General features: G+C 40.4%; 1 protein-coding gene across 1 annotated transcript in view; it reads right to left on the bottom strand.

Annotated features, from left to right (window-relative positions):
- The window catches only part of DCC (DCC netrin 1 receptor), a 1,008,503-nt gene extending 998,375 nt beyond the window's left edge, over window positions 1-10,128 (bottom strand). Inside the window, exon 1 of the mRNA XM_069745998.1 lies at window positions 9,525-10,128. Within this exon, the coding sequence (XP_069602099.1) occupies window positions 9,525-9,615 (91 nt within the window). The 5' untranslated portion in view covers window positions 9,616-10,128. The remainder of the gene's footprint in view (window positions 1-9,524) is intronic.
- Between the last annotated feature and the right edge of the window lie 8,294 nt (window positions 10,129-18,422).

Genomic DNA, 18,422 nt, shown 5'->3' with positions numbered 1-18,422 from the left:
TGCAGGGACGCGTCACCCACATGAACCAAGAAGGAGGGACAAAGAAGAGCGACACCGCTCAGACGGACTGCCCCGCAGGCCGTAATTCATATTGGCCAACCCTGGTGACAAGTTCACTTTAATAATGTCAATGTATCCGGAAAAATTGGATGCTGCTCAGATGATCAGTGCGGGATCCAATGTTTCTTTTCACCTATAAACTTGAATGGGCAAGTTTCATCCAATACTTGGAAGAGAACAGTGAATGCAGCCATTTTATTCACACTTGGTCCGTGTGAGTAAACAGGTAATGTGAACAGTCCCGCTAAATACCACCGTTTGATTGTTATTCGCTCGTCTGAATGAGCCCTAATGGCTACATTCTGCGCTAGCACCAGATCATACGACATGCTAACCCTTCCTCTGTGAGGTTTCATTCCCCTCTCCCCCCAAAAAAACTCTGAAATCCAATTACAACTTCGTCAATTCACATCAAAATATTTAAAATCTAAAAGGAAGTCGTCGTCCCTGCGGACAATCGTATGCTCCATTCCGAATAAACCCAAGGATTGAGAAATGAGATTTTCACATTTTTCCCAAATTAATTTTTAACCGTACCAAATTTATCAATGTTTAAAGGCGAGTAATGAAAGGATTTTCTGATGGTCCTATTATAGTGAGGCCACTGCTCTTATTGACCCTTCACAAATGTCCGCTCTGTATGGGCGACAGTCAAGGGGACACCTTGCAGGATGACCCAAGTCCATTAGTGATAAGCCCCTGCAAACACCCTAGTGTATACGTGATAGATCATCTACGACCCTCACTTAGGCACTTAGTGATGCCCTACTTTATCCTACAGACCAAACCCAAAATGAATAGTTTACGAACACAACAAAACCATTGTCCCCTCGTAATCCAACCCTATGGCGTGAATATTGAAGGCTGCAAAGTAAAGGATTTAAAGGGAAACTACATAAAAATTACTCCCACCAGCTCTAACCCTAGCCCACGTTACGTAACCTACTAGTGGTCTTCCCATTTACCCTATCACAACTTCTAATTTACTTTTTATATGAAAGCGATTCATAATCCCAGGAGCAGATATTAGTAGTAACCTTGGTAAAAACATATCCCATAATCCCTTGGCCAAACTCCACATAGGAAGATTTGATCAAACTACATCTATCAGTAGTTCTTAAATTAACTTCTTATTGTAAGCAGAAAACTGGAGAGACATAGATACAGTTCTTAAAGGGAAGTTGTGGGTAGAATCAACCCTCCTAAGACGTCTACATGGGCAGGAAGGTCATAAGAAGCTGAATAAAATGATACCTTGATACCTGCGATCCGATGTCTAATTCCAGAAAAATTCACGCATTCCTATATGCCCATGATCTATGGGCGGGACAAAGATCTCCTGGAGAATCTGCGTCCAGCGCTTATTGTAAATGAAAGGAAACATTACAAGTGTGAGAAGTCAGGAGAGCAGACTGTCAGTCATTACATGTCTTACACTGGTAACACCTCCTTTCATTTAGAATAAGCTCCGGAGGCAGAGTCTCAGGGAGATCTACATCCGGCCCATAGATCTTAACAGCTCATTTACATATAAGAAAAACATGGATTTCTCTGGAATAAGACATCGGATCTCAGATATCAACGTATCATTTTAGTCACCTTCCTATGACCTGTATGTCCATATGGGCTGCTTAGGAGGGTTCATTCCACTGACAAATTCCCTTTAAGTCACAGGAGAGGCTACAGGCTGCGCTCTATGCAGCTGCGTTCAGCATGTCACAAGCCGAGAGCAAATTCCAGTCTACAATGGGTAGGAGTGAAGTATCTGGTTGGGAATATCCTCACTGTATCTAGGAGAAATAGGAAGCAACCAGGAGGAGATTCACTGACACCAGCGGTAGACACAGGACTGTGATGATTTGTAGTTTTCAACCAGTGCATTCCACGATTGTTGATGTGCAATGGTCCAGACACAGTGGTTGACCAGAAGGTAAAAATTGAAATTAATGATAATTAATACATTAATAACCTACTGATCCCATTATGATGCTACCCTGCCCTGCTTTTATTGTCTACTTCCTGCTTCCGCAATAATGTCCTAACTCTTAGACATGTGACCACTTCAGCCAATCACTGCTTTAAGCAAGGTTAAATAGTGGCCAGTGATTGGCTGCAGCAGTCACATGTCCCTGAGGCAGGACTTTATAGCTGCAGCAGGAAGTAAAGGCTGGCGGGGGACCATCCGAATAGGAGCGGTAGATGAGCGAGTTCAATGACTTTTTTTTGTTATCTATTCTGAAACATATGTAAACAAAAAGTACCGGACGGTCCCTTTAAAAACTTACAAAAGTCATCCAATAGAATACAGGTGAGAAAATACATGGGAGGATCTGACTTTCCCAAAGGTTCCCTTTAATCTAAAAATGTTTGAAAAAAAAACATTTAAATCTCAAGAAACAAAAAGGAACACCCCCGATTCCTCCCAATGTGGCTGCCACATGGCCCCCGAGATCTGGGCTGGAATTACAGCACATGGCAGGTGCACAAATGTACATACAAAGGACTAGTAACATTGTACATACTGTACACACGCTCCTCAACACTGAAACTGCAACACCAAGAAGGAAAAGTTGTGGAATTAGTGAAATCACAGGATAGATTGATGTTAATGATCTGCAAATGATGAAAAAAATGGAAACAACATTTTCAAAAAATTTTGATTTTATTAGTCTGGAGCATATCCTCCAGCATGATATCAGTAATGTTATTAATGGTCAAAGGAAAAATCTGGTGCGCTGAATGCACTTTGGCAAATCATCAAGATCCACTGCTGGCAGCTCCTTTTGCAATTGTTGTCTCATGATGTCCCACATGTGCCCGGAGTGAGACGCTGCAATTATAAAAGCACATTTAGGCCCCACAGGCTACTCACAATAGTGCCAGCAACATACCGCCTGGTGTTGTCGTTTTGAAAAACGGCTCCGGGACACTTTAGAGCAATTGATGTATCACTGATTCCTCCACCCAATCAATGCAGTTAGTGCAACTGGAATAAAAACTAGAGGGGTCCATTTACTGTACATTATGTCACCCCACCCCATAATCCCTCGAGAATGACCGGTGTGATGTTCCCTCACGAAAGCTTCTTCATGGCATTGCCAATGAGGTCTTCAGATAGAGACCAGGGGCTTGATTAGAAGACTAGAGGTCTATGGAATGGAGGTCTATGCTTTACAGTGGTGAGTCCCGTTCTTGCCTTGGACACGATAGCTGGAAATTGGTCTGGAGACCTCATGGGCAATGCCATGAAGAAGCCATCATGCGGCACGTCACACCAGTCTTACTCCCGGGATTATGGTGTGGGGTGGCCTAATGTACGGTAGTCAGACCCCTCTAGTCTTCATTCCAGGTACACTAACCGCTCAGTATTACATGGATATAGTGGTGGAACCAGTGGTACAGCCATTTTTCTATAGTGTCCCAGGAGCCATTTTTTTAAGACGATAATGCCAAGCCAAATGTTCCTCGTGCTGCCAGTGTTACCCAAACCTGCTCCCATGGCCGTAACGTCTCGAGACTTGTCTCCCATCGAGCACATCTGAGACATCATTGGTCGGTGATTATACAGGAGCTGACAGCAGAGGATCTTGATGATTTGCCCAAGTGCTTTCAGCAGCAGAACCTTCCTCAGACGACCATTAATAGCCTCACTGATGGCAGCCGAGTTTGGAAGTGCCGGGATTTCTGCTCAAAGTCATCATTGTGGCGTGACAGACACAATTTTGTACTTGGCTGACTAATCACAAAAGGAGTCCGGAAAGATTACAGGTAGGAAATAGTTTGCAGGACTCTCATTCAGCAGCCATAGAAAACTGACAAGGAACCTAGGCCAGGCTCTGATATACTGTAGATATATGGAAAGAAGCTGCAGTACCAGACACTGCCTGTTGCCAATAGTGGGGCTATTTCTTAATCGTTAAAGAAGAGAAACATAATGCCTTCTGGCATATGTTATATTATATTACTGTGTATCGATGTTATATGTTGAACCTTACAGTCCTATAGACTCAGAAATGCTAATTAATGCTGCAATATAATAATTTATTTCGGACCTTCATTCTGTTTTCAGCGTTATACTGGTGAATGTGCCTCAATAAAGGTACCGCCGCTCTATTCTGGTCATTAAAGACAAACTGCTGTGACCCCCTGGTGATCTCCATCTGTTCCCTATATAAACTTTCCTTTTCAGCTTTATACCCCCTTAAAGAGACCAGATCGTCACATTACAATCCTAATTAGTGTGTGATTAATATAAAGACTGCCCCCCTTCCTCCCATCTGAAGTGGTCTACTATGGAGACGCTACAAAAGATCATTAGACCCAATCATCAAGCCGACACCACCTCTCCTCCGGGACGGTAATTAATAAGCAGCCATGGGGCGGTCAGTATATCGGGAAATGGCGCTCTAATCCACCCTACAGGAAGAACACTAAAAACACCAAATGCCCCCATATTTTCTGGTTGCTAATGAATTACTAACGAACACTTCGAAAAAAAAAATTGCGCCACTCACCATGTTGCAGAAAGTCCTTTATTTCACCTGTAGGGTGTAGGCATTTGAGTCAGGAAAGAGGGATTGGGAGGAATGCGGGGAGCGCAGGAGCGGACGACGGCCGTTTCGCGTGTTACCGTTTCAACTAATTACTAAATTATAATTACTAATTACTAGTCATGGACCATCTCATTCCCAGATCTCCAGAAAGAAGTCATTGGCCACCAACACTTATACAACATGGATAGAAATGAGTGATAGAAGACCCTTACACGCATTAGGGGGAGCCGTCTTCTTTTTTTTTTAGGTAGAGGAGGGCATCCTTTCCTGGGGGGGGGCTCTTATTTGGTTTTATACATGTAGCGCATCCACTATAAGTGGGTACAAGAAGGAAGTTTATTTTGGCTGACTTCTGCAGCCAGTGTGGTGTTTTCTACAGCCTTTATCACTCACCCTAATATTTGGGCATTTTTAGTTTCTGGGGACAATAACAAGTATTATTCTAGCCACCATAGTATTACACCATTGACCCTACCAGCATATTACAGCCAATGCCTTAAGTCAGTATTAGGATCCAGCAATAGCCTTAGAAATGCCTTCATAAATCCCCAGCACATTTCCTATTGCTCAGCTGGGGTGCACTGATTCCTAACCCCCCCCCCCTGTGCAATCGCACCATCAGCTCATTGCCTTGGACCCCAGAGACTGAGCATCAGAATATTTGGGAGTGGACATCACTTATTGATCCCACCTGCCCCCCACTCCTACCAATAAATAATGGTGCCGTCCACAGCGAGCATCGATAACCAGATGCTGGGACCTGTCACTGCTGATGTATCAGCTCCAGCACCACGGACCACATCTCCCAGCCAATTCCATCAGAATCCAGCAGCTTGTTACCTATCGCAATGGATCGGGATGAATGAATGCCTGCAAATCATCCAGCATCGGAAATGTTCATCTATTTACACTATTAAATGAGAATGCGTACATAACATATATCATAGAATTCCTCTAATCCGGCAGCGAATCGTTGCTGGATCATCAGATGTCATCAAAAGTTCGATAAAACTTCAATCCCCGACGTTAGATCTGACGCGACTGCAGAGACTTTCTGAGGTTTACATCCAATTATTTGATCACTTTCCACATTCTATGACATTTTTCTATAAAGTGCAAGTTATATCATAGGATCTGGAATAACAATATTAAAGGAATCCCCCCCCCCTGTAATATCATTATGGAGGATAATCCGATAGACGACCCCACAATCCATGTGAAATCATCCCTAATTATAGCCCCCCATAGTCACTCCGAACATCTCTCCATTCACTACTATTAATTCTTCATCCCCCCCCCCCCCCTGGTTTTCAGAGCAGAGACATTAATGCACTGGTGCATGACAGAGAGGGGGGGTCCTTAACTTTGCATTTAAGATGCTACACCCCCCCTGGCATGGATCTGATCCATTTCTAAGACCCTCTTTTACATGACCCTCTTTTGTTGCGATGCTTTTTTTGGAGCTGTCCGTTCAGCACCACATTGTCGACTCATTGGATACCTGTGGCTGTTGTGTTGGGCACTACAAGTCCCAGCATGTAGTGTCATTCCTTCTCATGTAATGCATTGAATGCTGTGATGTTTTGTCCCCATTTTCCTCTTTGTAGACACCAGAGCAGAAGGCGCTGACTGGTATAAGTCTATAACCTCAATAATGCAGCACAGTGGTGGGAGATGGCAGAGCCCCAATACTACCAGCCTTCTCCAAACACCCCCGCTACTAGGACAAGCCCCCTAGCAATCTGATTGCAATGCACGTTTAGGGCAGCAAAGCATTAAATCCTGGCTCTCTCCATAAAGCATGCACACATCACATAGGACTTTACATTGCCTCTATTCATTGCACTAGTGCACTTTACCATATCACGTCTTACAATGCCACCCCCATCAGCACCACCTCCAATCTTAAAGAGATCACATAGGACTTTACATTGCCCCTATGCAATGCACTAATGCACTTTACCATATCACGTCTTACAATGCACCCCCACCAGCACCACTTCCAATCTTAGGGAGATCACATAGGACTTCACATTGCCCCTATTCATTGCACTAATGCACTTTACCATATCACGTCTTACAATGCACCCCCACCAGCACCACCTCCAATCTTAGGGAGATCACATAGGACTTCACATTGCCCCTATTCATTGCACTAATGCACTTTACCATATCACGTCTTACAATGCACCCCCACCAGCACCACTTCCAATCTTAGGGAGATCACATAGGACTTAACATTGCCCCTATTCAATGCACTAATGCACTTTACCATATCACGTCTTACAATGCACCCCCACCAGCACCACTTCCAATCTTAGGGAGATCACATAGGACTTCACATTGCCCCTATTCATTGCACTAATGCACTTTACCATATCACGTCTTACAATGCACCCCCACCAGCACCACCTCCAATCTTAGGGAGATCACATAGGACTTCACATTGCCCCTATTCATTGCACTAATGCACTTTACCATATCACGTCTTACAATGCACCCCCACCAGCACCACCTCCAATCTTAGGGAGATCACATAGGACTTCACATTGCCCCTATTCAATGCACTAATGCACTTTACCATATCACATCTTACAATGCACCCCCACCAGCACCACTTCCAATCTTAGGGAGATCACATAGGACTTCACATTGCCTCTATTCATTGCACTAATGCACTTTACCATATCACGTCTTACAATGCACCCCCACCAGCACCACTTCCAATCTTAGGGAGATCACATAGGACTTAACATTGCCCCTATTCATTGCACTAATGCACTTTACCATATCACGTCTTACAATGCCACCCCTACCAGCACCACCTCCAATCTTAAAGAGATCACATAGGACTTTACATTGCCCCTATTCATTGCACTAATGCACTTTACCATATCACGTCTTACAATGCACCCCCACAGCACCACTTCCAATCTTAGGGAGATCACATAGGACTTAACATTGCCCCTATTCAATGCACTAATGCACTTTACCATATCACGTCTTATAATGCACCCCCACCAGCACCACCTCCAATCTTAAGGAGATCACATAGGACTTTACATTGCCCCTATTCATTGCACTAATGCACTTTACCATATCACGTCTTACAATGCCACCCCCATCAGCACCACCTCCAATCTTAAAGAGATCACATAGGACTTTACATTGCCCCTATTCATTGCACTAATGCACTTTACCATATCACGTCTTATAATGCACCCCCACCAGCACCACTTCCAATCTTAAAGAGATCACATAGGACTTCACATTGCCCCTATTCATTGCACTAATGCACTTTACCATATCACGTCTTACAATGCCACCCCCATCAGCACCACCTCCAATCTTAAAGAGATCACATAGGACTTCACATTGCCCCTATTCATTGCACTAATGCACTTTACCATATCACGTCTTACAATGCACCCCCACCAGCACCACTTCCAATCTTAGGGAGATCACATAGGACTTAACATTGCCCCTATTCAATGCACTAATGCACTTTACCATATCACGTCTTACAATGCACCCCCACCAGCACCACCTGCAATCTTAAGGAGATCACATAGGACTTTACATTGCCCCTATTCATTGCACTAATGCACTTTACCATATCACGTCTTACAATGCCACCCCCATCAGCACCACCTCCAATCTTAAAGAGATCACATAGGACTTTACATTGCCCCTATTCATTGCACTAATGCACTTTACCATATCACGTCTTATAATGCACCCCCACCAGCACCACTTCCAATCTTAGGGAGATCACATAGGACTTTACATTGCCCCTATTCATTGCACTAATGCACTTTACCATATCACATCTTACAATGCCACCCCTACCAGCACCACCTCCAATCTTAAGGAGATCACATAGGACTTTACATTGCCCCTATTCAATGCACTAATGCACTTTACCATATCACATCTTACAATGCACCCCCACCAGCACCACCTCCAATCTTAAGGAGATCACATAGGACTTTACATTGCCTCTATTCATTGCACTAATGCACTTTACCATATCACGTCTTATAATGCCACCCCTACCAGCACCACCTCCAATCTTAAGGAGATCACATAGGACTTTACATTGCCCCTATTCATTGCACTAATGCACTTTACCATATCACGTCTTATAATGCCACCCCTACCAGCACCACCTCCAATCTTAAGGAGATCACATAGGACTTTACATTGCCCCTATTCATTGCACTAATGCACTTTACCATATCACGTCTTATAATGCACCCCCACCAGCACCACCTCCAATCTTAAGGAGATCACATAGGACTTTACATTGCCCCTATTCAATGCACTAATGCACTTTACCATATCACGTCTTATAATGCACCCCCACCAGCACCACCTCCAATCTTAAGGAGATCACATAGGACTTTACATTGCCCCTATTCAATGCACTAATGCCCTTTAACACATCACATCTTAAAATGCCACCCCCTCCAATCTTAAGATTTGCAACCTTGACACTTGATCCTTTGAACCTACACTCTATGAATATGGAAGAGCAATTATAACCCCCACCCCCCACCAACCCACCTTGCCCATGTTAATATAGCGGGAAGTGGTTTGCAATATACATTCATTACATCCTAGCTATATTTGGGTGTCTTAAAGAAAAATCAAGGGTGAGGGGGTGATGGGAGGGGGGTGCAATTTATTCATTCCAACCTCCAGGTGCATGACATTCCCCCCCCTTTTTGTGTGAAGGTTTTTAATATGTATGTGATTCACACTGCAGCAAATGCAGGAATGAAATAAATCCAAAATCTGTCTGAAAGTGCAGAAAAATGAAACGTAATAGCTCCTGGGAGACATAGAAAGCAATGCATAGAGTGTCATAGGAAATAAATTGCCGTAGGTTCACATACATCGGGCACTTACCAGCTAGTGATAGATGGGAGCTGTGCAATGTATAGGCGAAGATGACACATAGAAGCTTTGGTAGTGCAAACAATCCAAGACAATTCTCCATATTTCAGCAAACACCTCTGGAAAGCTGCACAGTGAGCCCCGCACACATGGACAGCTCAGTTATTTTTGGAAGGGGGTAGGATAGGTTTTGGAATATTGTAATTTTCCTATAGATAGCACACAAACTTAATTTCTGTCCTGTGCACTTCAAGCTTCGGAATCCCAGAAACTAACGCAAGGTCCGAGCGAAATCCATCCAAAAAAAAAAAAAAAAGATCCCAAATCCCGGAGAAGAATTAAATCCCAACGTCTGAAGTCCTGATCAATATTTCCATCGCCACTATGCTATAAAAAAGTAAAACTAAAAATAAAATAAAATAAAAAAATAAAACTGCAGCCAACAATACAAATGTATTAATTATTAAAAAAAGAAGAGACGAAGAATAGGTTAAAAAATCCAGCTTGAGCTGATGGATCCCCCCTTTTGATTGCAAAAAAAAAAAAAAAGCAGGTTAAAAGCTCTCACTTGTTACTAGTCCACCAGCAGAGTGTGTGTGTGTGTGTGTGTGTGTGCGCTCAGAGTCAGATGTATGCATCCATTGATCTGGAGATGTGGAGAGGCTGGAAGTGAAAATGTGGAGATGGGAAGGGGGAAAGGAACTGGGTTGTGATGAGGATTGCAGGGAGAAGGACTTTGCAATTCAGCCTTTGTTCAGTGCCTGTGTGTTCAAAATCATAAGCTGTGGCGCCCTCTATGGGCCACGACTCGGAACTGCAGGCTTGAGCTTGTCGCTTGCATCCTGATCATAAATGACAATTCCCAGTCCGCCATGCTGTTTCTCCTGTGACACTTGCTTCATTTTAAAGTAAACTCAATCCAACTCTGCAGCTAAAACCAAGAGGGTCAGAGCACTATAAACTTCGTTAAAACACTTTGTCTTTTTTTTTTAATCCCCGCTGCGGTGTCGGCGGCAACACGAAAATAATGCAAAAATAATGAATTTCTTATCGGTCCTCTCTTGTAATTATACCAGCAGCAGAGAGTTTTCGCACTAAAAGGATAAAATTAAATATTCTCGCTAGAAATAAAGGTTAAAGCAATTAGTTGATCACTTTGATCTTGGCCAAAAATGACCACTGTAGACTTTTACGGAACGATCGCAATAATAAACTTCATTAATCTCACTTACCTATGACCAGTGTTTCTTATATTTTATGATTAAACTGTTCTCTTTTATCTGGATTGAAATGCCAGCCAATGTACATTTTTTTTATTATTTATTGCTATTTTTTTTTCATGTATTTATTCTTATTTATTGCTTTGTTTTATTTTATTTGGGATTATTTTTCTCTATTCATTTATTTTGTATCCCTTTTTTATTTTATTTTTAACTTTTATATTTTTATTTTAAATATATCACTTTTTTAGCGTTTTATTGTTTATTTTTTTATTTTATTATTTTATTATTTTTTATTATTGTTTATTGCAATTGTTCCTGCATTTATTCTTATTTTTCTCTTTTATTTTATGCGTTACTATTTTTCTCTATTTATTTTATTTGTATTTTTTTTTATTATTTATTGCTATTTTTCATGTATTTATTCTTATTTATTGCTTTATTTATTTATTATTATTTTTCTATATTCATTTATTTTGTATCCCTTTTTTTATTTTATTATTTTTTTTCCTTTTATATTTTTATTTTAAATATATCACTTTTTTTAGCTTTTTATTGTTTATTGCAATTGCAATTTTTCCTGCATTTATTCTTATTTTCCTCTATTATTTTATGCGTTATTATTGTTCTCTATTTATTTTATTTGTATATTGTTTTATTATTTATTGCTATTTTTCATGTATGCATTCTTATTTATTGCTTTATTTTTTTATTTTATTATTATTTTTCTATATTCATTTAATTTGGATCCCTTTTTTATTTTATTATTTTTTCCTTTTATATTTTTATTTTGCAATTTTCCTGTATTTATTCTTATTTTTCTCTTTTTTATTTGTTATTATTTTTTTCTATTTGTTTAATTTGCATAATTTTTTTATTACTTATTGCCATTTTTTTCATGTATTTATTCTTATTTATTGCGTTGTTTTATTTTATTTATTATTATTTTTATATATTCATTTATTTTGTATCCCTTTTTTATTTTTTATTTTCCCTTTTATATATATTTTTTAAATATATCACTTGTTTAGCTTTTTATTGTTTATTGCAATTTTTCATGAATATATTCTTATTTATTGCTTTATTTTATTTATTATTATTTCTATTTATTTAATTTGTATAATTGTTTTATTTCATTATTTTTTTCCTTTTTAATTTTTATTTTAATGAGATCACTTTTTTATCATTATTTTTATTATTTCCTGATTTTTTCATTATGTATTCTTACTTATTGCTTTGTTTAATTTTATTTATTATTATTTTTCTCTATTTATTTAGTTTTTAATTTATCCTTTTTTATTTCATTTTTTTTCTCTATTTATTTTTATTTATATTATATAATTTTTAATTCTTTTTTAGTTTTTTTTTTTTATATAAATTATTCTTTTTTTTTATAGTTAATTTTAGTTTAAATTTTTTTTATAGTTGCCAAAATCCTAATTTTGTAGCTTGGTAGCAAAGGTCATTGTGGGGGAAGGGGGAGCCATTACCAGTACTGATTTTTTTGATCCAGAGATTTGTATCGAATAAGTCTGAAGTTAACCTTTTCAAAATTAAGAGATTATTTTAAGAGGTGTATGAATAAATAGTCAAGAGCGCAAAAGGGGTTGAAAAAATGCATTAATAATAAATTGAAATGGAGATTAAAAAAAAATTAATAAAAATATTTAAAAAACAAGGTTTCCTTTTACCAATAAACAAAGGGTCATGTTCATGGAAAGCGATAAGAAGAAAAGGTCTAAAGGCAGCATCACTCCTATGGATAAATTGTGTCTGATATCGCACTTCAGTCCCATTCGAGCGAATATAATCAATAGGCTGTTAAAGGGGTTGGCCGGCGTTGGAGCTCAAGTCTGTAGTCACTCTATGTGAATCCTCAAAGCACGGACACTGAATGCTGTCAGGATCCTCTGGTGCCGGCACCAGGAGCGAGCAATCAAGTGACTGCAAATATGTGATTTGCATACTTCAGGACACATTCCAACTAGACGTGTCCAGCCTCACTCCATTCACTTGTATAGAGTGAGGCCGCACACTTTTGTTGGCATGTGACCATGTGCAAATCACATACTTGCGCCCATTTCCGGCACCAGCATCGGAGAATCCTGACAGCGCACATTGTACGTGATGTTTCTGCAGTCACATAGATTGACTGCAGACTTCAGCCCAAAGCCAAAGGGTTATTAGTGCTGTCAGGGTAGACGAGGGATTGGAGGCGGGCAGTAGCTTTTACAAGGGGTGAGGACATTTAAGGAGGAAATGGGGGAGGATTAAAGTTTATAAGGGATGGCCATGTGGGGTTGGGTAGCCATTTTAGGTTCCCGTCAGACAGTAAGGATTTCCCACTCACCCTCCCTTCATTTACGTTATGAAAATGACTTATGGGTCATCGTATTTACGAGTGTTTGTTTGATTGTTTGCTTTGTTAATTTTGTAACATTGTCATGGCAGCGGGCATGGTAGGAGGTCCTTGAAATTGTTGGATTTGATTAATGGTGGATCGGTGGCGGGGTAACCTTAGGAGGTTCTGGACCCTTCTGGGTAGAATTAAGTGGTGACGGATGTTAAATCCCAGGGAAGGGATTGGAGGCCCCGAGGACATTGACCTCTTGGTTTATTGGCCTGGTTGTTCAATTGGTACCTCCGAATTGGTGCATAGAGGTTGGAGGTGAGAGCCAACCTGGGCAGAGGCAACAAACCAGACCTAGTTTTTGTTAAGTTTGGGGATTCGAGGACCGTCCCTCTAGGAAGTGGCTTATCATGTTTATATGCATTGTTAATAAAAGGATGCTGTGGCCAAATAATTCCAACATTCAGGGGTGGAGTGGTTATTTTGCTGAACCTTTATGGGAGGGTCAATGGGTGTCACTTAACTTGCTTTTACCCATTGTCAAGCTAATATAACAGATGTGTACAAAAAATCAGTACTGTTTGTGACACGCACACTTTGTATAACAGGTAGAGTATACGTTTTTACCTTTCCGCAATATTCCTGGTTTGCTTCTGCATGAATGCAAAAACAAATATGATTGAACTGCAGGAACATTAGAATCACACTGCAGGAGCAGCTCCCAGCCATGTGTTCCCCCAACATTGCCTAACAGTTAGAGATGAGCGAACCCAAACTGTAACGTTCGGAACACGGACTTCTGCTGGAAGTCCATTTTACAATTCGAGACTTCAGTGAGGAGAGAGACTTTCCATTTCCCAAGTTAGGGTACACATTGATTAGTATGGTGTTCGTGTTCAGATTGAGGTTCGGATACAGATCAGGTACCCGAACTGAACTTTGGACTAAAGTTTCTTCGAAACCGATGAATGCGAACTTCCACAGGTCCGCTCATCACTACTTACAGTATATATCAAACACAGTGACTTTGGTATCTCTCTCTCTATCAATTCAATCTTTATAATTCTCTTTTCCTCACACACTAATTTTCCTCAATGCTGTGCTGCCACACACTATCTATACAGTTTCTTTTGTGTTTTATGGCTTACATTCCATATTTCTTTGGCTGTCAGCTGTGATGTCCTCTCATTATCTAGATTCACCACAAAGTGACTGCTGCATTCTCTGCCTTGGCTTTTATACAGGCTATGATAATCACTAGTGATGAGCGAGTGTACTCGTTGCTTGGGTTTTTTTCCGAGCACGCTCGGGTGGTCTCCGAGTATTTGTTAGTGATCGGAGATTTAGTTTTCATACCCCCAGCTGAATGATTTACAGCTATTAGCCAGCTTGATTACATGTGGGGATTCCCTAGCAACCAGGCAACCCCCACATGTACTCGGGCTGGGTAGTAGCTGTAAATAATTCATCTGTGGTGATGAAAGCTAAATCTCCGAACACTAACAAATACTCGGAGATCACCCAAGCGTGCTCAGTAAAACCCAAGCAACGAGTACACTCGCTCATCACTAGTAATCAATGTTGATAGGCCGTGGTATACCATGACATGTGATAGCTACAAGACTTTATGGGGAAAAACCAAAGACATAAAAAATAATGATTAAATACCCTGCAGTAAATAAACAGCATAGTGCATGAAAATAATATACAGTACTTAGTTACTATGTGTTTTGATAAAAAAAAATGCGAAAGCCATCCCACAACTACATAATTGGGACAGTTCTAACTCTAATATTAAAAACCTTACAGTTTGCCAAGTAATATGCATGTGGATAAGGGCTGAGAAGGACTGGGCCCAACTAGTGGACACACAGCCATGGGAGAACCACATGTGGCTAGTGTGAACATGCGCTTAGATGCTGCATGCACACCATTTTATATCCCACTTCATATCTTTGGGTTTTTTCAAGACTTCATGGAGAAGTCCGGTCGTGCCCGTGGTCTTGTGATCCTCTTCTGGTTGATACTGTCTTCTGCAATGTGTAAAATGGTGGTGGACATTTCAGATCATTTGCACTAAGCAAATCTCATTTTGTTTGAGCTTGCCGGCTTTATTAAGTTCCAAAAAAATTCAACATAAATTTGATTCAATTAGAACCGGTTCACTTATCTAAAATGCTTTTTGTTTTGTAGCCACTTTATATTTTTTGACTACTGATTGAGGATCCAGAACAAGGACACCTCATCATCATCCAAAAATTCCCTAAATACGATATATAAAAATACATTTAAAAACAAAACAAAACAGACTTTCTCTTTAAATTATACTATAACATTTTTTTTTTACTTCTGCATAGAATTCTAACTTATGCTATACTATTATATACAGTATTATTCTAAACAATTCTCCATTTTCTGCACAGCCGAATACCCTAAGATTGCTCGGTTCTGTGATTTCGATTTTTCTAGAAATGAAAATTAAAATAGGTGAAGAGTCAAAGTGATCTTTAAAAATTTAGCAGAAGCTTTGACCCATGACATAAGTGTTAGCACAATGTCCGTCTCGAGACACCTCTGGTATAATCTTCAGAGATCTATTATATTCTTGTCTTCTCATAAATGTGATCTCTAGCTTAAGAGGAAAGTACAACCGACAAAAAGAACTGCTTTCTTCATTACATGCAGGGATTGATTGATTACCGGTAATTAAAGATGTGCTGGAAATTACATTTTACGCTAAAAGAAAAAACATTAAAATTTAACACCTTAACCATCATATGGTTTATTTGACTTTTTTGCAGCATTTTTGTCCAAATAGTCACATTATGAATACACAACAGTGTAATTAGTGTTGCTTTAATCGTACACAATGTTTTCGTTTTCTCCTCTTTTATTTTCAGTTGCCTCTGAGCTGGTGGGTGCAGACTAGCTGCTATGATGTCTCCAATACACACCACACACAGGCAAGAGGGATTCCTGCTCTCCTGTTTCTATGTGGTACATATTCAAAAGCAGGAGCAGGAGCAGCATGGAAAATATTATGCAGCAGTACTGATTCATGTAGCTGTGATTCCAGCACTGGGGTAAGGTAAGACACTTAAAGGGAACCTGATGGCTTCCCCAGGTCCCCTAGACTGCCATTGTGTATTTATTGTTAATACTCTCCTAACAATCCTTTTCTGTTGTCTAACTTGATTTCTAAAACAATTTTAAAACTGTGTTCATGATATGCTAATTAGTGGGTGACTAGTCATGGGTACGTTGTGTTCCTAAGACTACTCATCCTTTTAATCAAATTATCACATCCCTCAGGGCCTGAGTAAGATGATTTGCAAAGAGCAGCATCACTACTGGCTGGCTTCCGCCCCTCGGTGTCTTAGGATGCAGTGATTGACAGATCAGTCATCTAGTCTAGTGCAGGGATGTGCTGAGGTCTCTATGTTTTGATTGTCAACTTGGCTGTCCAATCTGTGACTGGGAGGTGCTGAGCTCTCATCAGGTGTTCCCTGTTCCCTTCATTACTTAGATAGCTACCAACCATAGCTACAGCTCAGTGTGGTTTGTTTTCTCTGTGCCTAGTGCTTTACTTGTTGATCTATTGCTGCCTGATCTTGGATCTCGTCCTGACCATCCATTTGTTTAACCCCCTTTGTTCTGATCTGCCATCCTCCTAGTGCTTTGACCTTGAACCGGTACCTGATTATGTCATTCTTTCTTCTCTCTTTTTATGACCCTCCTGGCTTTTGACCTCGGACTCATTGACTATCCCGACTCACAGCTTGTGACTCAATGAAAATGTTTTTCCTCCATGACAATGTGCTGTATTTTGGGTGACCGCACCCCCACTTTGCATGACTAAGGAGGTTGCAGTGACATAGGACACATCCAGCTGTAATCAGGGGTGTGATAACATGATTAGTGGGATGACTTGTCTGGGGAAAACAACATCCCTGTGACTAGTTACCCACTAAATAGCATTTCACCCGCACAGTTGTAACATAGTTTTTTGCCAAATGTAGAAATCAATTACCTAATAAAGGAGACTTATTAGGCAGAGTATTAACAGACCAATCAAAACATGGCGGCAGTTTGGGGGACCCGGAAAGCTGTAAGGTTCTTTTTAATACAAAGTAGCAGCACCACTTGTCTGTGTGTGTCTTTTTGCATCTCTCTTTCACTCTGATTCTCTTCCCGCCCCCTCTCCATAGACTTCAAATAGCAGCTGTAATGTGATCCCTCAGTGAGTTCACAGTCTGTTTTGCTTTGAACAATGATGATTTAATTGGGAAATATTTAACTGATAAGATATATTACAAATGTTCTTATTCATATGTGTTACTCACCTCTCTAATGTCGAGGTTTGCTTCATTCCCCTATGGCTGGTTCTCTTTGTGCTAGTTCGCACTATGGTAACCTGGCAAGCATTTTTGATGTAATCACCCATGGCATTTTAAGGCAGCTATGCACTGCCTGGGAATTAATTTGATGCAGTTCCCTGCTACTACACAGTAGTCAGGTGTTTATCTTCACCCTTCCACTTGGTTCAGATCCCTCCAGGTGTCCAATTATCTTATGAGCTACTGGTGACGTCGATCCTATCACCAACGTTTATGACTAAGCTCAGTCCAGCTTCTGTACGTATGGTTCACACTTCCATCTCTGCTGGATCAAAATTCCAGATCACCAAAATATTAAAAATATTCTTGGTGCTATTCAAACCTTTATCTCTGCTATCAAGGTACCTGACAAGTCTCTGCTAGCAAGTTATGAGTTTTCCTATACATCTCCGCTATTTCTGTGTGCAACCGCACTTCTATTAGCAAAATACCAGTTTGAATATACATGCCTAGATTCAAAGGCATCTGTATCCTCAGGATATAGATACAGTTGAATATAGTCATGGAGAAGGAAGCTATTCACTATCATTCAGCCTATGTGCTCATGTCTCGATGAAGCACAATAACATTACTAAATTGCACTTGTTGCATGGAGCCTAATTCTTCACACAGCACAGACTAGAGCAGCACATTGTGGGAACAGGGCTAGGTAAGTAACATATATCTTGTTTTGGCATCACACTGTGTGAGGATTGTGGGGGCATCATACAGTATGGGGGTTTTGTGTGAATCATATTGTTTAGGTGGGCTGTGCTGACATTGCAATGTATGGGGTGGCTGGGGGCATCCTACTCTGGGGGATCAAAGTGGGGATTTAATACTGTGGGTGGGTCTCTGTGGGGGCCTCATTAGCTGTGTGGGGGGACAGCGGCAGCATCATAATGTGCTGGGTGTACTGTATGGTGATCATATGGTGTTTGTGGGGGGTACTGTGAGAGCAAAT

The sequence above is a fragment of the Ranitomeya imitator genome, chromosome 1 (genome assembly GCF_032444005.1).
Source record: "Ranitomeya imitator isolate aRanImi1 chromosome 1, aRanImi1.pri, whole genome shotgun sequence".
Taxonomy (NCBI): domain Eukaryota; kingdom Metazoa; phylum Chordata; class Amphibia; order Anura; family Dendrobatidae; genus Ranitomeya; species Ranitomeya imitator.
The sequence above is the reverse complement of the archived record's forward strand: the minus strand, read 5'-3'. Positions and strand labels throughout refer to the sequence as shown.